The sequence below is a fragment of the Polypterus senegalus genome, chromosome 1 (genome assembly GCF_016835505.1).
Source record: "Polypterus senegalus isolate Bchr_013 chromosome 1, ASM1683550v1, whole genome shotgun sequence".
NCBI lineage: Eukaryota > Metazoa > Chordata > Cladistia > Polypteriformes > Polypteridae > Polypterus > Polypterus senegalus.
This window is the reverse complement of record NC_053154.1, coordinates 110,915,717-110,939,377: the sequence shown is the minus strand read 5'-3', so window position 1 is coordinate 110,939,377 and position 23,661 is coordinate 110,915,717. Positions and strand designations below refer to the sequence as shown.

The window sequence follows — 23,661 nt, the reverse complement described above, 5'->3', positions numbered from 1 at the left end:
TTTGTTCTCTTTTTCAATATAGCCTGCTGATAGCTCCATACACTTCATCCACTTTTCCTGCAATGACTTCAACCCCTTTGAAAAAAAAAAAATCTTCTGTTTGACCTTCAAACCAGGATGACTTGAAAACCACTGTCCATGGAGAGATTTCTTCAAAACTCTGAACAGGAAATAATCTGAGGGAGCCAGGTCAGGACTGTAGGGTGTGACTGATGTGACCCTGCGCACTGTCGTGAAGAAGCAGCACGCCTGCTCCGCGTTTACCTTGTCTTTTCTTTTTTATTGATTCCTGCAAAGCAATAACTGTGTTGGTGTAACTGTCCCCGGTTATGGTTGTCTTGTCTGGCATGATCTCTAGAACCAAAAGTTCTTCAATATCCCAGAAGACAATTGCCATGAGTTTTCCTACAGATTTTTCTGTGTTGAACTTTTTTGGGGTGGGGAATGACTTGTGCGTCTACTGCATTGACTCCATTTTGGACTCAAGATCTCAGTGATAGACCCAAATCTTATCTCCAGTCACCAAACAATGAATACAATTAACTTGGTCTTCACGGAGCATCTCCAAGTTCTCCTGACAGCACTGGAGTGTCGTGGCCTTCTGACATGGTATCAGCATTCTTGGAACCCAGCTGGCACTGACTTTTGACATTCCCAACTTTTCATGAATTATTATTTTCCAAACTGTATCTGCCGAGATGCCCATTTTTCAACTATTCAGGAAACCTTAATTCGTATGTCTGACAAAATTAAATCCTTAACTTTCTTGCACATTTCTATGGAAGTTGCTTTCACAGGCTGTCTAGTGTGAGTCTAGTGTCATCTTCAATGGACTCTCTACCCACTGAAATTGCTTGCTCCAAAATTTTACTTTGTAGCATGGTGGGGCAGACTCACAGTGAAAAGCAGTCATGCGTTCATGGATCTCCTTTCGCTTTTTTCCTTTTCTTACTTGATTCACTCAAGGACTCTCCTGACATCCTGTCTCTTGAAATGATAGACTCGCACTGAGCCAAAACTGTGCATAAGTAACCTTGAGACACGTCATAACATGCCCAGACTTGTTTCAACATGCTTGCAACTTTCTTTCATACTCAGGTTGATAAATTATCGAACACCGTAGAAGATATCTGAGAGAGCGCCAGGCAAAAAATGAAGAGAACTGGGGATCAGGTAAAATGTAATGAAATTAAGGTTGGTTTCAGGTCAAGCAAAATTAACTATGTCCACTGTTTCTGTTCTGCATGAAATTCACTATACAAAGAGAAAGAAATTGTGTCACACTTTAGAAGAATTTTTTAATGGGTTTCTGCATTGGGAAAGTTAGCTGTGTATAAATGGCAGTGTCCAAAGTCAGGTTGATATTGTCATGGAAGTAGGTGTATGATAAGAGTCAGACATTAACTCAGTAGATTTACTGACATAATAATTATATGAAGAGAGTATGAAAATGCTGGAATTAATGCAACACAGTGTTAATGGGCAGAGACAGAGATTGAGTGGTACTATAGGAAGGAGGAGATGTAAATAGTAGACATTTCAGAAGTTATCCTACATATGTTTTTGTAAAGTAACCTCTTTGACATTGGAGAGAAAGTGTTCAGTGTATTGGAATAAGATGTGACAGATTAAGTGGAAATATAAAGAACAGCTGAACATGCCCAAAATGAGAATTATCATAAATGTATGGAGGTTCTCTTAGAAAGAGGTAAACAGCGAAGTAGAGGGTGATGACTGGGAAGAAGATAATAATAAAGGTTGACTGCATGAAGTAAAATGCAAATAATGCTAGTGCTGCACTGTGTTGGGTGTGGAGCAGTTTGGAAAAAAGACCACAAAAGTGGGAGAATTTCAAGGACAAATGGCTAAAAGAGGAGTTTAAGAAGATGTTGCTTTCAGAATGTCTGAACAACTGAAACTCAAGCACATAAGTAAAAAAAAATGATTTAATGCGTTTGGTTTCACACTTTGAGATGTGAAAATTCCAAAAGGTTCATAGATCTTCTATAGGCATGATCTATACAAGTGAATAATTTAATTAAATTGTACCAGTTATAGCAGCTTCTGAAATAATGCGCAATACTTCTTTTTCCATTTCAGAGTTATTGCAGATCTCTTCCCATGTTCCTTTGATTTTCTTTTGCTCAGCAAGGGCCATAAGATGTTTCTGATTGGGCACAACAAATCCAATCACATAGGACTGGTCGCTGTAATTTAATAGTTTAAAATGACATTAATAAAATTCATAAAACATTCTTAAACTTATTTAAATAAAGTGTCATAATATCTAAATATTTTATACTATTAATAAATATTAATCATTATATACTCACTTAAAAAATAAAACTGTTAAAATTAATACAAACAGTTTGCATGAGTTCTTAGTACTGTACATTGTACTAGAAGGGAATCTGCTTGATTGCAACTTAATATTAATTTAAATAATTATCATTTACCACTCAATAATATCATTCTGAAAATGAAATCCACTTTACCTATTTGCATATGCACAGATGTTATCAATTAATGAACAATTTTTTAATACAGCTTCAACTTTTCCAAGAGACACATATTCTCCTGCTTGAAGTTTTACCAGATCCTTCTTGCGATCTGTAATTAAACATAGAAATATATAAAATTTTCTCTCTCTCTCTGAATATGTGTGTATATATATATATATATATATATATATATATATATATACACATACAGTATATATATATATATATATATATATATACAGTATATATAAATATATATATATATATAGTTTTTTACTAATACACATAGCAGCTTATGCTTTTAACACACAGTAAATTTAAAAAGCAACTTTTTAAAAAGCAAAAACCAAGTACAATACAGTGGAACCTCGGTTCACGAACGTCTTGGTACACATACAAATCAGTTTATGACCAAAAAGTTCACCAAACTTTTGCCTTGGTTCACAACCACACACTCAGTATACGAACAAGCCAGTTTCCCTTTCGGTTTGTACGTGTTCAGTCTCTCCCTGTGCATTTTCTGTGCAGCGAGCAAGAGAGAAAGAGTGAGAGAGCGCGACACACACACACGAGAGAGAGAGAGACACACACACAGGCGTGTGAGAGAGAGAGACACACACAGGCAGCGCGAGAAAGAGACACACACACACAGGCATCGCGAGAGAGAGAGATGCACACACAGGCAGCGCGAGAGAGAAAGCTGGACGCAAAAGGTAGGAAGGCAGTTAAAGAATGCACTGGGCTTGATTTTGTTTTCACTTCTGTTTACAGCGATCGGTTCATAGTGTGCATTATTGCAATGTTACTTTTCTTGGTGGTTTATTAAATTACGGATTTTTTCAAATGTTCAATTTTTTCCCTGTGCTTAAAACTCATTAAAAAAAGTGTTTTTAGCCATGGGTTGGTAGCGCTATAGCGCGAACTATTGCAGTGTTAGTTTTCTCTGTTGTTCAAGGTTTTCTCAGTGTTATTCAATGTTTTTACATTTAGTTTACTATTACGCTGTGCACTCTATGGTTTAATTAACTATATTTGTGTTTAAAAGCTTAAAATATATATATATATATATATTTAAATACAGTTCACATGGTCTGGAACAGATTAATTGTATTTACTGTCAGGGATGCCAGGGGCAACGACCCGGCTGGGGCGCCGTGAGGGACCGGATGTGGGTCTGCGCCCACCCTGGATCACGTGGGGGCCGCCATCCTGGTTGCTTTGGGGGCCATGGGTTGAGGGCATGGAAGCCCCACCCTGTAGGGGCCTGTGGTCACCGCCAGGAGGTGCCCCAATGCCTTGGGGACCTGTTACCTCAGCACTTCTGCCACACCAGGAAGTGCTGGGGGGAAGATTGAAGAGGACACCGGGTGAGCTGCCGGGAGAACAGCCGACACTTCCAATGGGGGAGTGTCGGAAACCACCTGGAGCTCATCCGGGAGCGTATAAAAGGGGCCGTCTCCCTTCATTCAAGGCTGGAGTCGGGTGGCAGCAGGACGAGGCAGAAGAGAGATGTGGAGGCAGCCCGAAGAAAGGCATTTTGTGGCCAGGACTGTGTGTGTTGGGGTATTTGTGCACAAGACTGAGTGACTTTAAATTGTAAATATTATTGTAAATAAATACGTGTGGTGATGAATTACAACATGTCCTGCCTGTCTGTGTCTGGGTCGGCTCCACATTACATACAATCCTGTGGGGGAAATTGCTTTGGTTCATGACCAAATCGGTTTTCGACCAGAGTTTTGGAACGAATTATGGTCGTGAACCGAGGTTCCACTGTATAAGAATTTAATAATTAATATAAAATTACCACTGTGGTTAAAATTCTATTTATATTTCATTGTTTATTCACTTTATAGGAATTCAACCAATATGGCTTTTGTTTGTTTAAGATTTTTCCCTAATTTCTTCTGGAATTTACAGATGCCCCTTTTCTGGAATTAATTTTCATTTTAATTTCAATATTTTATTTTTTTTTTTCATATTCTGGTTCTTTAATTATAATTTTATATTAACCATTAACAAGCAGCAGACACACATGTAAAAGACAATGAATTTGGGACAGAAAAAGTATTATTTTGACTTTTTTAGTCATCAGCAGGTAATAACTTAAATAACAAAGCAATATCTGGCCCTGATAAATGTATTATGGTGCATACCTTAGCCAAGAGAAAATATTAATTTCCATACACAATGTCTTCTTCTACCATAAAAACTTGAATTAATGTATATAAAATGTAGTATTTGTTAAATTAAGTAAAAGTATCTTAATGCATATCTGCTATATAAATTAAAGTACAAAGCTTTGTATATTGCTTTAGACACTGAATATTTCTGCTGACCCTAGAAATCACAGCATTGCCTTCAACATCTACTTTCTCATCTTAAAACTGTGTTATTTTGCTGAATGCCAGGAAACTTGAAATTATAATATAAATCATGAAGCATCTATCTTCCAAACCCACTATACTCGGAGTAGGGTCATAAGGAAGCTGGTACCTATCCCAGTATTCAAAACAAAGGAACAATACCCAAATAAGGCACCAGTCATCTTCAAGGGGCAAATACACAGATACACACTAGGGCCAATTTAGTACTGACAGTCCACATATCTGTCCATGTCTTCAGACTATGGAAGGAGACTGGAGTACTTAGCGGAAACTCATGTGGTCATGGGGAGAACATGCAAATGCCACAGAGGAAGTAAACCCCAGCATCCTTGTTGAGAGGCAGCAGCACTACTGCTGCACCTCTGTGCCACCCACTTCAGAGTATACCGTAGTTACATAATCAGCTCTCATTTTTAAATAATTTCTTTAGATAATTTTTAATATTTATTAACTTAACATTTAAACAATCCATGATCATTTAGAATGCATTGCATTCTAAGTGCAATGTACATGAACTTGTATGCAGAAAATTACTTATGAACAATATGGCCACACTATCACCCCTGCCTGAGTAAGCACCTGCTCAATAATGATGAAGGCAATGCCAGAATTCTCACTGCCAGTTTGAACAGTGACAGAGTTAGTTTGGTTATAGCCAAAAAGCAGAATACTATTCTGACCATTACAAATAACCAAGTATTGGTTAGGCTGAATGTAAAGCATTTCAACTTTCAGTTTTTTTTCTTTTGGCTTTTTATGGTTCAATGAAAACAGTTCTAATTCACTTCAGTAAATAAAATATCTTTAGTAAATAAAAGTACATAACTACTGAGTGTAGTTATAAAAGATAAAAGACATTAAATAAAACCGTATGCAAAAATGCAAGAAAAACTCTAGTAAACTGACCAGATTATGCAAGTACTTGGTAATATTAAGAAGTGCGGATGTAACTGAAGTTTGCTCTTACTTATGTATTTTCTTTCCATTAATGACAGCCACACACACAGTGGGCTTGGGCACATACAAATTAATAGACACATAGTAACAGAAGAATCACCTTGGCATAATTTTAATATTATTAAATAATGCAGTTCTGAAATTCTGTAAAGTGCAGGGCAAGTGTGGTGACAGAAAATTGTGTTGTGTAAAATCATTCATTGATGGTGTTCCATAACATTGTGATCATACTGCATTTTAGTGAAAAATCAGGCAGCAAAAAAATGAAAGTTTGTGTATAACATTTAAACTAAGTGCTGTCATGTGAACTCTTACTGTTACTGTATGTTTGATATTTCATGACACTGGACTAAAATTGGATTATCTGATCTTTCGTCTTTTAAAGAAGTATTATGATTGGAAAATAATGTAAAGGTGAAGTAGAGGAGGGTGGTATACAATATTTTCTCATCTCCCATGAAAAAATATAAAGTTGCCACATTACAATGAAGCAGTCCGAGAGTAGCTAGTGTGAGATCTCCAAATGGGCATACAGCCAATAAATTAAAGTTAAAAGTAATCTTAACTCTAATATAAGGATCTCGTAGCCATCTAATTCAGGCAGCATACTGTAACGTCTGAGAAGTTCTAAAAAGTCTAACAGATGCGACCTGTGGTTGGAACTTCAGCATTGGCCATAACACGAATAGCATTGTATAGCACTAACGGGATATCACTTACAGTCTATGTTAAAGCACTTATGATGATGTTCTTTGCAGCATTTCTTTGCATGGTTTGGTGCTGGGACAGATTCTAACTTGGATTGGCATTTCATGGAATTGTGAAAACAAGTAGAGTGTGTGTCGCACTTGCACCTTATGTGAGCATTGGGTGACTTGAATCGGAGCAGCAGAGTGTGGATCAGGGTTAGAAAGGGGTGGCACAAAATGGGATCAGTGAAATTGACATGCAGCCGAGGAGACAGACAGTAGGTTCTGTGGCTGATATAGTATGTTAGTTGGACACATCAATCACAAAATTTCGGGTCAACTCACTGGCAAGTGCTCCTATTTTTATGAATGAAGACAAAGTTTGAAGATGTTGTTGTGTCAGTGATTTTTGACCCTTAGATCTTGCAGATGGCTTTTCCACTCTTTGCAGTGCAGTCTGCAATAAATGAGAATATTCAAAATTGACAGTTCCCAGCACTGATTAATCTATTGCTGTTGCCTTCCAATATACTGATTAGTCCTGGTGTCTTATGCAAGTATGTAGTATGTATTGTATACTAACGTAATATAAATTAAAGAAATGTAACTTGAAAAACAGTAACTGTGGTGGTAAAATGTGAGACTTTGTATTATTTTAAGTCAGAGTTAAGTTTCAACTCATTAATAATCAAGTAAAGTGAAGTCAAAAAGTTACAAATCAGAGAAACTACAACGCAAGTCACGTGACTCCCACTTCTGTGATCATCAATAAAAATAATGGAAACCATATGTCTGGTATCCATAGAGAGATGCCATTCAGAAATGAATTAGGATATACTGTGATAAATATAGTACAGGTTCATGTCAGGTTGGAGAGCATGCACTGGTACAACGTGTTGCCCACCACATGACAAAACAACTCGGGATCCCAGTTGGCAATCCCTCCGGCAGACACACGGGCCAGTTCTACCCCCCAGAAATGACCATCTATCTGTTACAATCAGGTGAGCTGGATAACCCTTGGGGAATTGTGCCACATGGCCTTAATGCTGTAACTCACACTCCCTCACAATGCAGATAATGTGCCTCATTCAGGATTCTCCGGAGAGACACAGTACCAAAGGATTCCTGTCTTCATCTCAGGTCACTGGATAGAGAACATGTCTCACAACCATACAGCAAAACAGGAAGCACCAGGACTCTAAAGACTTGGACCTTCATCCTTTTGCAAAGATATCAGGAGTGCCACACACCCCATTCAGCAAACTCATGACCCCGCCGTGCTCTCTCAATCCATCTACTGAATTCATAGGAAGTGTACCAGAGACATGAATGTCACTGCCGAGGTAAGTAAACCACTCGAAATGGTAGACATTCTCTCCACAGACAAACACACTGCCGATGGCTGTGCCCAAAATCTAATTAAAGGGCTGAATCTTGGTCTTTATCCAGGACACTCACAAGCCCAGACACTTGGACTCCTCACTCAGTCTGTCGAGAGCCCCAATCAGAGCCTCCATTGACATCGGGAAGACCATTGAATTATCGGCAAAGTCAAGATCAGAGAATCCTTCTCCACCAACAGATGCCCCACAGATGCTGGATCCCACGACCCTGCTGAACACCAGTCCATGTAAGCATTGAATACAGTAGGAGCAAAAACACACCCCTGAGGAATTCCAGAATCAACTGGGTAAAATGCAGAGGAGGTTCTGCCTCCACTCTGTACAGCACTTACAGTACCCGTGTACAGGCCAGTGATGATATCCAGTAACTTTGGGGGATCACGCAAAATCTTAGGTTGTCCCACAGGGCACCCTGATCAGCTGAGTCAAACACTTTATGAACACAGACAAAGGCTGCAAGGAAAATTTTGCTGATATTCACATTTGCGCTCCATGAGAACCCTCAGTATCAGGATGAAGTCGATAGTACATAGACCTCTTAGGTGTAAAACCAAACTGCTCAGGTCGCTGGTAGGTGAGCAAGTGACCATAGATCTTATTGAAAAGGACCCTAGCAAGGACCTTACCCAGCACCTACAGTAGTATTATCCCCCTGCAGCTGCCACAATCCAGACCATCACCCTTCCCTTTCCAGATAGGGATGACAAGTCCCATTTTCCAGTTAGTTGGGATGATACCCATCTCCCAAATGGAAGCAAAGACCTTGCAATGCAAGGAGGACAGCCTTACCATCAGCCCTTCCCTACCCTCAGCTGGTTCACCATCAGTGTAATCACAATGAGACTGGGTGGTTCACAACTAATTGAAGGATCAGCCTCAAGTACCATGGACCCAGAGATGTGTAACATCCTAGCTGGGGAATCAGCTTTAATCAGCTGCTCAAAGTAGCCAGCCCTGCGGGTCACAATTGTAGCATCTTCCGTAAGGACTGTTCCATCACCTGTCCTAACTGCGACTCTCAGAGGAACAGATTCAGATGTGTGTAATGCTTTGATTCTTCTGTAAGCAGGACGTGGGTCACTAGATGACAGATGGTGTGTCACTTGCTCACAGATTCTCTAACAAATGCCTCCTTATCTGCCCTCAGAGCCCTCGTGGCCATCCTTCTCAGTTCCCAGCACAGACCAGAGTTGCTGTCAAACTGTGCGCTGCAATTCCTCTCGATAATATACAGGGTGCCCTGTGAGGTGAAACACCTCCTTCAGGGAACACTACCAACACAACCCTTATTAACCTCCTTGTCACAGAGTGTTTCCCACATCACATTAGGATCAGCAGTCACACCCAAGTCTGTAAGTTCCTCACACAAACTGTGTGCAAACTCATTAGAAACAGCCTGATCTTGGAGTCTGGCCTGGTCCAGCCTCATTTTACTCATTCTACTAATAGGTGGTAGCCTACTGGACCTAAGCTGGATAAATTGTGTCACTCACCAAGACATCACTCAACATGGTCGGAACATACACTGAAACAATAGACAATACACCCTTGGAGTGCCTTAACCTGAGTCTCATAATACACTTGTTTAAAGGAGCGACCACAGCAACAGCTATTCCATGAGTATGATAGCCATCAGAGAGACTAGACCAATAAAAGGTGTTCCCACCTATAGAAATCTGGTCAGTCCCAGGTCTGCATACCTCAGAGAGTGCCACCACTGAAATGCAGAGTTTACAAAGCTCCTCTGACAGCAGAGGAAGAGGATCATCATGCTGGAGAGACAAGACATTCCATGCGACTACCTGGAGGGGCTGCCTCAAATTGGGACCCGAGCGCTCCATGCAGAAGGTGACGCCTCTGCACCTCACCAGTTCCGATCCCAAACAGGCCTGACCCCATTGGCTCTTCAACTATGGGCAGCTGCAGCAGAGGTTTTCCCTTGGAGAGCAGAAATGAGGCCTGTCTGCCGTTTCAGAACTGCCAATCCTGCCACCAAACCCTAAGATTTCCCTGCAAGTTGGAGGACCGCTTGCATGACCGGATGCAGTTTAACATCACACCAGGACAGATAGTACAGATTTCAATATAAGCAGAAAAAAAGACTTGGTAATGCTGAAGTTGGAAAAGAATAAAAATGCAACAAAGTAAAGAAATGTATTATTAGTTTATAGGAGTACTGTTAAATCCAACAAGGAAGAGGTGGGGAGGTTTCTTTAAAATGTCATAAGACATTCTTGTTAATGGTTCTTTTTAAAAATCCGTACCATCTACTTCTCAATTCTCAGTAACTTTAATTGTTACCACTCTGCTGTTGAGTGATGTACCTACCTATAATCTTTAGGCAACCATCTGGATGGAATTCACCAATGTCTCCTGTGCAAAACCACCTTTGGCCATTTTCATCAACAAAGAAATCATCTTTTTTGTCGTTATTTTTGTAATACCCCATTGTTACATTTGGTCCCCCTATAAGAATCTCCCCTCGGGGATTTGGTTTATCCATGCAGTAATAGCCCCCTATAAAAGATGAAATAATAGTTAAATACTGTCCCACTTTAAACCTTTTTTAGCATCATTCATTCAGGGGGCTCAATTCACTGTTGAAAGACATTATGTTAACATTACTAAGAACGGACAATATCAAGCTGATGCTATAAACATATTAACATTTTCAAAATGAATATTTTTAAAGGCAACCAAAGACATTAAACTGTGCTTAGAAGAAGCATAGTTTTTCTAAGTTTCATTTTTATCTATTTCATATGACTGTATCCAGTTCAATTTGATTTATTATTATTAAGCATACTTACAGTTATGAGCCCAGCATGGTATACATAATAATTATTATGCCAAAAAGAAGTGTAAGATAAATACAAAAAAAAGCTGAGACTCTTTGAAACACTCTGAGAAGGACAACAATGCATATGCAACAATGAGAATTTAATGATGTCTGAAAATAGGTGCATCACATATGACTACTGTATTTATAGCGTGTTTTATATGTTCTAGTTTATACTGTATGTTGAAAATTCTAAAGCGCTTCTTTTAAAAATAATCCAGCAATAAAAAATAAACTAATTTTAATCATATAAATGCTACCTTAGACTGAAGAGTTAGAATAAAATACTTGTGTTACCAAAATATAATAAACTGCAATTATTATGGGAGTATGGTTTATTACTCAGTTAAAAAAATAAAGATATGCATGGTTGGTTGTTGCTTACCCTCCTCCCAGTTTTTTAGCTTGATCTCACAGCATACCAATGGAGCTCCTACTCTTCCAGTACTATAGTCCCACACTAAAAATAAATAAAAATATATTAAAACATTTCCACTACCAAAGTATAGTATTCTGGAGCTGTCTCCCTCGTGCCTGTCAATCGGCCTGAATCCTTTGCCTTGAGGCCCACAAGACAGCTCCAATTGGCTTCTTTGAGCTAAGCTTAACTATGATATGGTTCAGCCAGACGATAAAATTATAAATAAGTAAAAATCTTTCCATTTAATATGATATTAATTCTTTGATGAATTTTGTGAGGGCAAAGTGCAAAGGAGGATTACAAGTGAAAACTTGCATAAATAAAGAGCAGGTATGTATGACAGACAAATCAGTAAGGCAAGAAGAGCTATGTTGTAATTTCCTGATATTCAATAAATCAGTTGAATTGTGCAAGAAGACTTCTATCTTTGAAAATAGAGAGAGAGAGAGAGAGAGAGAGAGAGAGAGAGACAGACTAATTTACCTACAGCTCAGTAAGCCTATCCTCCTTAAAAGGGGGCAGACTGGCCCACAAGACATTTTAAGTAAATCTTTAATTGACAATAATGGCTTTATAAAAGATTTTCTTTGCTATAGAATTTGTTTGATTCTTTTGATAACAGAGTAGATTAAAAAAATGATATACTTCCACATGGACAGAAAACAGTCAGTGACTATTATGGTATTTATTATTTTCTCTTATCTTTGAGGCTCTTTCAACTCATTGCAACTAAAATCAAAAAGGTCCACCTAACTACTAGCATGGATGGGACAGCAGTGCATCATACAGCCACAGTTGCATAATTAACACAATCTAAAACTGGAAACTGGAGTCTGAGAATGAAAGTTAAGACATGAACATATTCAAAAAACATAGAAATATCATACCATGGACTACATAAACACAATCCAACCAAGAGTTGACACACTAAGTGTGTTTATATGCACTTTTAATAAAACAGTTATTCACAGAAACTTGGTTTCTAAAATGTCATAGAAACCCATACTCCAGGGGGAGAAACTGGGTTATTGTTCTCTGAGAAACCTATCAAACAGACATAGATGTCTTTGCAAGTAACCTGATTATTTGGCCATATAAACCCTTAACCGGGTTACAAGTAAAGATTTCATAGCCTGCACATGTCCATTGCACTTTGTTTGGATGCACATGTCTTGGCTTCACACACACTTTCAGTAGCCACAAGTAGAAGCTTCCACAATAGGGCTGCAACTAATGATTATTTTGATAATTGATTAATCTGTAGATTATTTTGTTGATTGTTGATTTGTGGTCGTTATCATTGTGGTTGTTGAGAAATGTCCACTGTTTTTTTCTTTTGTAGCCAAAGAAGTGATTTAATTTGTGTGAAACTGAGTTCTTACTTTGCTGTGTAATATGCTGAGTTCACTTTAATTGAAAGCTCTTTTTGGTTCATCATTCATCTGTTTTTGTTTTCTGGAAACCTTTTACCACCACAGATTCTTTGGCACATTTGTTTAAAGCCAATACACTGTCACTGCATGCTCCATGTCATTTGCTGCTGAGACTGTGCTGTTATATTTTAGTGTTTGAAACAGTATGATCCTACCACAAAATCTGTTATACAGGATAAACTAGGCTTGCTGCAGCAGTATTTGTACATCATTGTGTCTTCCTCCAGGCTGTATAAAAGCCAGTTGTAGCCTGATAGCCAACTAGTCTGAAACTTTCGCTTTTCCACTCTTTCCTGCTTTCTGACTCAGAATGAGCGATGCACCTTTCAGTCGCGGTTGAGGTGCTGCAGGATTCACTGCTGTATTCACTGCTTTTTTCCTTCTGTATTGTACTGGAGTATTTGTTTTCCTTTGTGCACAAGACTGAAAAATAAGTTTTTTGCTTGGACAGGGACAAATGTGCAGTGATATTTTGTAAACACGCAAACGCTAAAGTCACATGTGAATGCAAACATGTAATGCAGTACTATAACAGCAGATTAATCTCGTCAAAAAAATAACACTCAAATAAGACAAGTGAAAATCTGAACATTTATTAGCTAGTGGCTAATGGCATAATTTTAGTCACCTATCATGAAATGGTTTTTTTTTACATTGTTGAGGGCTGAACTATGACTTGAATTATTCTTCACTTCAAACTGAAAGTCATGTCATCATCCCTAGCCTAACAAACACTGCATTCATATATCTGTATCACATAATGCTGAAGTAACATTCAACTTACTGCGATGACAGTGAGGCTTCCTCCTCTACAATCTATAATGGTATCTTTCCTTTTCAAATGTTCATGCATCACCATTGTGCTCTAGTGCCATACAAGGTCAGATCAACACATTTCTAACTCAAAACCTCTTTTTCTGCATTCAGAGTAAAGTGCTCCCAAACTCTGGAAGTCTTAGGTTGCACTGTCTTTTCTGTCACTTTCTTAAAGTCTGCCATTTTTCAAATGTGTTCACAACTGAATGTGCACCTAATAACATAATAAACTATGTAATTGATGAAAGTGATGGTTGCCAACATTTTAATAATTGATTATAATAATCAATTTAATACTTATGACAATTAGTTGTTGCAGCCCTAAGATAAACTTCCAAAGGCAAATCATGAGGTGATCGCATTATTTCTTCTCCAGGTTGAAATAATCTGACTCAGTATTTCAGAAATCACTAAATTTCTGTTTATGAGGTAAATGTACAGTGCTACTTAGCTCAGCAGCACCATCTGAAGAGAAGGGTATGCATAAAAAGTAACTTAAGTTGAGTAGCCCATTTACTTTTTAAGGCAATAAGTAACTTAATTCTTGTTATATTGAAGTAAAAATATCTGTGCTTTTCTTTCAGCAGCACACATACCAGTGCACTGCTCCTTTGCAAAACTCAATCCCACTGCTAAGCAAAAAAGAGTGTACTGTGTGCAATCTGGCAACAGAAAAATATTAATAAAGTGTCAGTTTAGCTTTAATCCAGTTATTCATTATAGATATGTTGACAGTGTGATTGGTTGACATAATTGCCAGTGTTCACATGTTGAATCTTTGTGGAATCTGGTGTAGGATGCAAAAAGGGGACGAATATTATTTACTTCAGATCACTTGAAAGATTAAACATATTTATAAAACACAAGAAAATTATCACAGGCTTGTGCTTGTTTTCTAATTCATGGTGGCTGACATTTCAGTCTTTTTTACACAGTTTAATGATATTGGGTAATTTTGCCAAAGGGGAACACCAGAAGATTACTTGCACATATATACACAGATTTTTAAGAAATTGGGTTTCATTCTTAATTGGATTTCTCACCTTATCCTGGTAATGTGTGTGCATGTTTGAGATAACCCTGTCAGGATATTCTAATATAAAAAATGAATTTATTTATGAATTTATTGCAAGCAAATCTACACCACTGAACTTATCGCTACTACATTTTGTACAGATTCTCCATTTGTATGAGGAAAGACCACAGGCTATGTTTCATTCTAACATTTTTCACCCAAGGTACTTTATTTAGTGAGCACCTGCATTTTATAAGAAAAGTGCACCTAGACGCATTTTCACACATATAATGGGCAAAGCAACTATTGTGATAGCCATGTCTGTGAGCGTACAGCATTTGAGGGTTAGGGTTGCTCTTGTTGAGCACTTCAGGAGAAGAAGCAACTAACAGCTTTAAGTGGGCTCCCACATAAGCAGTGGATTGGTTGCGAGAGACAGAAGGAGGGCTTGTGGGGTTCCCACAGACGCCAAGGAAAGGTGGCGAGGACACAAGTTAGACTTGAGGTGGTTGGGGTACAAGCTGAAGAAAAGGATGACTGAGTCTGTTGGTCAATTAGAGGAAGGACCAAGGCTCATATTGATATTAAAAGAACATCCTAACCGTGTTTTAACCTGTGAATTTTAACTGTTTGGATTATTTATTGTTTGTTTTTAACCTCCACAAGAACACTGTTTTACTTATTGATTATTTATTTTGATGGTACGGCACATTTGCACTTTAGGGTTTTTGAACCCATGACTTTTGTTAAATAAAAGCACTAAGCACCTTTTGTACCATACTCTTTCCTGTTTTTCCTCATGTTCCTGGCTTATCCTGGTACATGACTGTAGACAGTCTCGGGTTCACAAGTGACAAGGATGCTGCAGCAAACTGGGACTGCCATACTTTCCACATAAAACAACTCAGTACCGTATGGACCAAGTTTGTTGAAATGTGGCACACTTATTCTTCAAGGAAATTTGTCAAGACAGTTTAATTTTTGTCGAGGTATGTTAAACAGATATCTAGCACAGTATTAAAATGCCAAAATCTTCCATTAAAAAGCATTGGCAAATTTGTTAATTTGTTTTGTTTGTTAATTCTATATTTGTTAATATGGAGAAACATTATGTTCTACTTCAAACATGAACTAGTTCATTGTTCAGTTTTACCTTGAGAGTAGATACATTTATTTGCATTTTTTCTATAGATTTTTATTTTTTTACCTCTGATAGATGCTACTGATAGCAAACAGATCCCCACTACAAGTTAATGAAAAACCAGAAGACTGCATGTGCAGGGCAGAAAGTCACTTCACTGTGTGACTGCATGTGCAGGACTGCAGTCCTCTCAGCAGCAAGTCCAGTACAGCATGTGTAGAAAACTCTGAATGCACCTTCCTTCTCCCGTTGCTTTAATTAATAACAGGTAAGGTAAATGATCTTACTAACTGTATAAAATGTAAGCAAGGAAAACAAAGGGTTATCTATATATGAATGAAGTACATAGTGGCATGTAAGGCATTGTAAGCAGAGCAAATAAATATTTTCCTCTATTTAAGGTATACAAAGTTGGTCCCCAGAGTCAGTTTATTCAGTGAAATTTTGGTTTGGGGCAAAATTGTTCCCCTAGGGAATATATTTAGTGACTGCAACGGTACTTCACTCCACCCTGGACATCAGCAGGTACCCCTGCCAGTTTCCTATAAATTGCAGTATGTACAATTTTCTTTAAATGTAAAGTGAATTAACATTATTTTAGGACTAAAACAACACAGTCTTACTAATAACTGATAAAGGGTTTCAGCTAAAAGTAACAACTGATAATATTATTCATAGTGTTAAATAAGTAATATAAATTAAATCCAAAGACAATAGTCTGATAAGGCACACATGATATTATAAATTAAATTACTACATAAAATCACTGTTGTAAAGTATTTATTTTTTTAGAATTAAAACAATATCTTGGTATTTTGGATTTTTTTATGTTTGTAGTGTTATTAGCAAGAAAGAAGTTGAAAATGATTCATTCTGTCACAAAATTATGCAAAAGTCTTTTTGTTTTGAAAGCAGAATAATTATTAAATTCTCTATTTACAAAGGTTTGTGTAGGTTGGATTTTCATGTAAACAATAGTACAGAAGATTCACACAACATCCCCATTTGAAGTACTGTGTTAAAAAATAAACTGAATATCAGGAAATAATACGACAGAAAACCATTTTTGTGAAAAAACAGCTTTTGATTTCTAAAATATCAATCATATCCTTTAATACCATAATTGAGGAAAAGAAAATGCATATGAAATATTGTTGCAAATGTCACCAAAGAAGAAAGCATAACTTACTATCACTGATAGTTGCGGCCCCACAAGTTTCTGTTAATCCATATCCTTGACCAACAGGACAACAAAAGCAAATATTCATAAATCTTTGAGTAGCTGCTGATAAGGGGGCACCTCCTGACAAAAGGATGCGTGTCTTTCCACCAAGCAATGATCTTACTTTTCGGAAAACAAAGCTAAAAAGACAAAAATAATGTTTAAGCAATGAATACATTAGGAATGAGTCACACAACTCAACAGTTAAGATAAATCCAAAAATGTCGACAATGCAGTTCAGAGTTATATTACATCTTACAAAACACATACATTACCTGTCACACAGTGGTGTGCTGTAGCCTTTAGAAATCTGTTCCATTTTGTAATTATAGGCAAGCACAAAAAGGGTTCTCTGCACCGTATTCATCTCTTCAACTTTCGTCATAACATTTTTATAAATGCGATCCATTATTTCCTATATAAGAAAAGACACATTTATTATATTTTTGTAAATGAATACCAAGAAAATATTTATTAAACACTTAAAAAGCTGAAGACTAGTGCTGTTATACATAATAATGTATATTCCCCTATATGTATTAAGAAAAACTTAAATAAAAATTTGATACTATAATAAAAATGCAATACAGTAGTTGTGATTGTGCAAAACTGCTATTCAGAATATATAGTTTCATGACTAATACATTTGAGATAGAGCTAGTAAGAAATATTTCTTTTTAAAAATCACACATGAAATATAATACAATGAATATTCCTATCATTTTTAGGGGCGCCTTATGAAATGAAGTAAAAGAAAAGGTAATATTAGAATCACACTCACTGGTACAGCTGCCATTAGAGTTGGTTTCAAAACACTGGCATCTCCTTTACTTCCTTTTTTGATTTTGGTTGACTGAAATTAGACATAAATTAATTATTTTTTCTTATGCACACTAATGAATAATCAGAAAAAGATATTAATATTATTAACAAAGAATACAACAGTGTGTCTTAATTTATAACTCCATCAAATGATAATTACTGCAGCTATGCTTGCTTACTAGTATTTGGGCTGGACATTTTTGTTTGAGTTTCCAGGGTTATTGAATCTTTTATATGTTTTGTCTAAGATTCATCTAAGCCGGGGGTGCCCACACTTTTTCGGCTTGCGAGCTACTTCTAAAATGACCAGGTCGAAATGATCTACCTACATTAAAATGCTATATATATATATACTGAGTATACTTTATACATAAAATGTATGTTGTCGTACCTTGCATAACTGAATAACCTTTATGGCACAATAACAATTCAATACATTTATGGTCACTACTCTATTTGGATTTAATAATCGTCATGTGGGAAAAGGCTGACTCGCATGAATAAGTACAGCCGAATAATGCAGTCAAGGAGCTTTTGAATTCAGCTGAGTGAAAAATGACGGCTGTCCGATTAACTGCGATTTTAGTTCCCTCTCCTCTCAGATCGCTTTTTGGAAGGACGTCAGTTTCATAGTTTTTATGAACAGTTCGAAAATGCCTTTCCACATTTTCCTTCTTTGGAATAGCAATGATAGATTGACATATCAGACAAACGCACTTTGATTGTGACATTGTGAGAAAAAATTCCTCATCTAATTCCACATCCAACCCATACCTTCCCCAAACAATTTTTTTTCCAAATCCCTTCTTTAGTCGATATAAATTTGAAGGCTAACTACATCACAGCCGGAGTTTTGCAGTAGCTCGCGCGTTTGAGTGTGCATGCGGGATGACCAGTGTGTTAGAAGAGAAGAGATCTCAGACTGGCCGTCCTGTATGTCAATCAAGTGGCAAATGCCATAGGGAGTATATATGATAGACTAACATTTAAAATTTTTTTTTTTAATGCAACACGATATAGCTGCACTATCTTTGCGATCTACCGGTCGATCGCGATCGACGCATTGGGCACCCCTGATCTAAGCCATTGTCATCGCTTTGTACTTGATAAAAATTTCTCATTACCGTGTTTTCTATAAGTCAATTAAAATATCTTTATGATTATTAATTAACACTTACAGCTAGGTACTGGTAAACAACAAAATATTGTAAGTGAGCAAGTCAGTAAAAACAATCATTTCTAAAGACTAGTGTAATCTCACTGTATGGGGATAACTAAGCCACATCAAACCTGGTGGTTTTCTCCTGGGTTATATTGAATGGGCAAAAGTTGGAAGAAAATTTTAAATTAAACTTAGGAATCATTGAATTTTGGAATTAACAGGAACTTGTCACAGGTAAATCTCTAATTGGGTTGTAGGTAAGTTTCTGTCCACAACTGGATCTTCTGTACACAACTGGACCTACTAACTAAACTAATTCTACAAGCTCACACAGGTGTGGCATGGAGAGATGGGTCCAGACCCAGCTGTTAACTTGAAATATTCTGCCTGCTGTAATGCTAACATGCAAGTTTATATACATAAAACACACTGCTGCATAAGATGAGAATATGAATGGAATGCGTATGAAAAGTAAGCCTTAAGAGCCCGATCTAGAAACAAACCTGATCTGCTAAGGTCTGTGGGGATGAATAGCCAACACGGCATCCATGAACCAAGCACACCATCTCAGCACTCAATTCCAGTACATGAGCAAGAGGCAAATAACCAATATAAGTGTCCTTCTCACTGTAAGTAAAAAAACAAAAAACAAACTTGCAATCAGTTGAATTCAGATGAAGATCATGTGCTGTGAAACTCTAAAATGGTTCTTAGGCTTCATGACCTCAGACACAAACACTTTATAATTAGAAACAATGCATTACTACTATTAATTGTTACTTTTTGTGACACACACTTACAGACTCAATATGACAGAGTTTTATATAAATGAGAGATGGTTAGCTGTGCTACATGTTCTGGTCTATTGCATCCAACAGAGATTCGTAGCTGCGAAGAACAGAATGGGATTAACAAATGCAGATTTGTTTGACAAATAACAAACAATTTTCTGTGGGGCTCACCTGCCAAATAATATTTGATGAATCATGAACAAAGTCTTCTGCATTTCTAATGCACAAAGTTTGTATATACCATTGTGTACAACAGCACAAATAGACTAAACTAATTTGCTGTACCTTCATTTGTGCGAACAATTTGAAATTCACCTCTGAGAGTGCCATGCAAATCAAATCCTCAAGCTGATAGTTTAAAAATCAAAAGTATGCTCCCCTCGACTTTCTCATATACTGAGATAGAAGAAAAGGTAATTGGAACTACTTCCAGTTGCCCAACATTTCTCAAATATCATATCTCTTTGTTTCTCATCATAACTAATTCATAAAATCAGTACACACTCATGTATCTCTATTTATAATCACACTTTATATTAAAATCATATTTTCACACTTAGTGATGTTGAAAAAGGTGGTGGAATTTTTTCATGAATACATATGCATTACCTAGATTACATGTACAGAAAAAAGAGTTATAGTCACCTAAAATCATAGAAAAAGTGTTAGTATTAATTGGTATTTGTTGCAATAAATTGCTATAGGTAAAACAGCATTTAGCTACATTTAATAATAATAATGATCACGGAAATAAAAAAAAAAAATCACAAAATTAAATGTATTACCAGGAACACAATGGGGACATAGCAGCTTATCGTTCCCAATTCCATCTTTATATTTACATGGCATGTTCAATGTTTATACGTTATTGTTAAACTGATTATTTATAAATTAAATTAAAATTAGTAATAGTTATTGAAAGAATATGCATTATATTGAATACAGTTTTTAATATCATGCACACACTTAGATTTCCATGATACAAAATCTTGGGATGGTTGTTTAAACAAAATACTACTTCAGGTTGAGTAATTTTTCTCAAATTTCACATCTGTTTACTTTTTATCATTATAAATCTATACTAATAAAAGGCAAAGCCCTCACTCACTCACTGACTGACTGACTCACTCACTGACTCATCACTATTTCTCCAACTTCCCGAGTAGGTGGAAGGCTGAAATTTGGCAGGCTCATTCCTTACAGCTTACTTACAAAAGTTGGGCAGGGTTCATTTCGAAATTCTACGAGTTGAGCTTGATGGCCGTGGGGGGCGGAGTTTTGTGTGACATCATCACGCCTCCCACGTAATCACGTGAACTGACTGTCAACGCAGTACGTAGAAAACAAGGAAGAGCTCCAAAAAGCGCTGAAGAAAACATGCATTTTATAATTGAGAAGGCAGTGAAACAATAAGAAGCGAGCGAGTGACATATACAACCATATTCATGAGTGCAGTTACTTCGGAAACAAAGCACGGTGTAAACCTAAAGTTTAAATTAAGTTCATAGACAGGCTGCCACTGGCGTTTGTCTTGCCCACGGCTAATGCGGGATACAAGTTTAATGAGAGGACGCAGGATATAAACGAGATCACTTTGATCACTTTGTAACTAAGTTAAAATTGCAGGTGAAGGGTTGTGCTTATGCAAATTCCGAGAGACTGTGTTTGTGGGGGGGATTGACAGTTAAGGCGGGTGGGGAGTCACGCCATCATCTCCTCCCATTCACCTCATTTCGCTCTGAGCTGAGCTCCGCAGCTAACGCAGTCTTGCGGAAGCAACTTTGTGACGCTGCCACCAAATACTCACAGAAAAATCCACAAGTTAAATCACACGCTGTCTCTAGAGTTTCTCCACACTCTGAATCCTCCAGGCACTACTTACAAAAGGTTACATTGACAATCGTGTTATGTTATTTTTAAAATGTTTCCTTTTCTTAGCACAAGCACAGCTGAGAAGCTTCGATGAATGTGCTCCATAACGCGTTAAAAAATAACGCATTTAATCACACTTTGCATTCCAAGCAAAGGGGAACTTCTGTCAATGCATGATTTCTTGGTACACCGATTACATTGGTGCACACATCAGAGCTACAAAAATGTTAGAGTCGAAAACAAAGCACGGTGTAAACCTAAAGTTTAAATTAAGATCATAGACAGGCTGCCGCTGGCGTTTGTCATGCCCACGGCTAATGCGGGGTACAAGTTTAATGAGAGGACGCAGGATATAAACGAGAGTTTTGATCACTTTGTAACTAAGTTAACATTGATGATGAGGGGCTGTGCTTATGCAAATTCCGAGAGATTGTCTTTGTGGGGGGGATTGACAATTAAGGCGGGTGGGGGAGTCACGTCATCATCTCCCCTCCCATTCACCTCATTTCACTCTGAGCTGAGCTCCACAGCTAACGCAGTCTTGCAGAACCAACTTTGTGACGCTGCCACCAAATACTCACAGAAAAATCCACAAAGTAATACACATGCTGTCTCTAGAGTTTCTCCACACTCTGAATCCTCCAGGCACTACTTACAAAAGGTTACATTGACAATCGTGTTACGTTATTTTTAAAATGTTTCCTTTTCTTAGCACAAGCACAGCTGAGAAGCCTCGATGCATGTGCTCCATAACGCGTTAAAAAATAACGCATTTAATCACACTTTGCATTCCAAGCAAAGGGGAACTTCTGTCAATGCATGATTCCCTGGTACACCGATTACATTGATGCACACATCAGAGCTACAAAAATGTAACAGTCGGAAGAAAGCTCGTTGCTATGACTGATTGGAGGAAAATTTCATTTCAAAAGACTACCCGACGGAAGCCTTGATAAAAGCGTGGTTTTGTGCACATATGTATATATGTATATATATGTGGATGTATATGTATATATATATATGTTTATGTGTGTGTGTATATATATATATATATATATATATATATATATATATATATATATATATATATATACTATATATATGACAGCAACACTCATGACAATGACAATGTCAATCATGTTACGTTATTATTAAAATGTTTCCTTTTCTTTTTCATTACTTCTTTAACACACTACTTCTCCGCTGCGAAGCACGGGTATTTTGCTAGTATCAATACAAAATTTGAATCATCAATCTGTAATTATAACCATAGTTCACTTGAAAATTGTGGGCCAAATGTTAATAGGATTCCCTATTTTTGATATAAAGCAGGTGTACAAAGTCTCTTTGACCTAGGTCAAAGCGTTTTCAAGTCATCATTTTTACACACAGACACACATAATTTCATAAATGGTATTTTCGGACTCAGGAAGGTCTAAAACGTCAAGATTCATCAAAATCTCAAGGTCGAACTTTTTCACGATTCTAATACTTTCTCTATACTATGTATACCAGAAAGTAAAAAGTGCCCTAAGAGAATTTATTGGAGGAGTCTGCATTTGAAAAGGAAAAAAAAAAACTCTTTGCAACTGGGTATGAACCCATTAATTGCACTGATGACAACAGAAGCTATCCCACACAAACGTGAATATGTATCTCCTGGAAGTACAGCTAACTTAGGAGGCAAGTTAAAAAAACTATTAATGTCTGTGCGATAATACAAAGCTAAGTGTAGAGATTGTAGAACTGAATTTAATTTTTAATCTGCAATAAGTATTCAAAAGAAATGAATGATACAAGCCTTAGCACTCTTATTACCTGATATAAATATTATTCTCTTCAGTTCATTTTCACTCTACTTCGCCTGTTGATGTTAGTGGTGGTGGCAACATGCTGGGTTGGACAGACAAGGATACTCTATTGCTTTATCTAGCTCCTCCTAGAAAATTCCCACATGTTCCTAATGGGAGTCAAGATATATACTCCCTCTAGCATATCCAGGGTTTTTTCCTGGGCCTTTTACTAGTAAGCCATGCAGCCATGCCTGGTACACCAATGGTGTGTTGTTCCACCGAAATATCACAAAGTATCTAAGCATCCAAAATACATGCCTAAACCATTTCAAAAGGATCTTCTAAATCAGGAAACAGTCCTCCGGTATTATTGCACTTCTCACCCTATCATAGA

General features: G+C 37.2%; 1 protein-coding gene across 3 annotated transcripts in view; it reads right to left on the bottom strand.

Moving 5' to 3' along the window:
• Nucleotides 1-23,661, bottom strand: part of acsl3a (acyl-CoA synthetase long chain family member 3a) — a 93,911-nt gene that overhangs the window by 5,719 nt on the left and 64,531 nt on the right. For all 3 annotated transcript variants that reach the window (XM_039755968.1, XM_039755977.1, XM_039755987.1), the window contains 8 exons: nt 19,315-19,438; nt 17,609-17,680; nt 17,103-17,242; nt 16,795-16,967; nt 11,165-11,239; nt 10,269-10,457; nt 2,496-2,610; nt 2,050-2,207 (listed from right to left, as the gene is read on the bottom strand). In XM_039755968.1, coding sequence (XP_039611902.1) covers nt 2,050-2,207; nt 2,496-2,610; nt 10,269-10,457; nt 11,165-11,239; nt 16,795-16,967; nt 17,103-17,242; nt 17,609-17,680; nt 19,315-19,438 — 1,046 coding nt within the window. The remainder of the gene's footprint in view (nt 1-2,049; nt 2,208-2,495; nt 2,611-10,268; nt 10,458-11,164; nt 11,240-16,794; nt 16,968-17,102; nt 17,243-17,608; nt 17,681-19,314; nt 19,439-23,661) is intronic.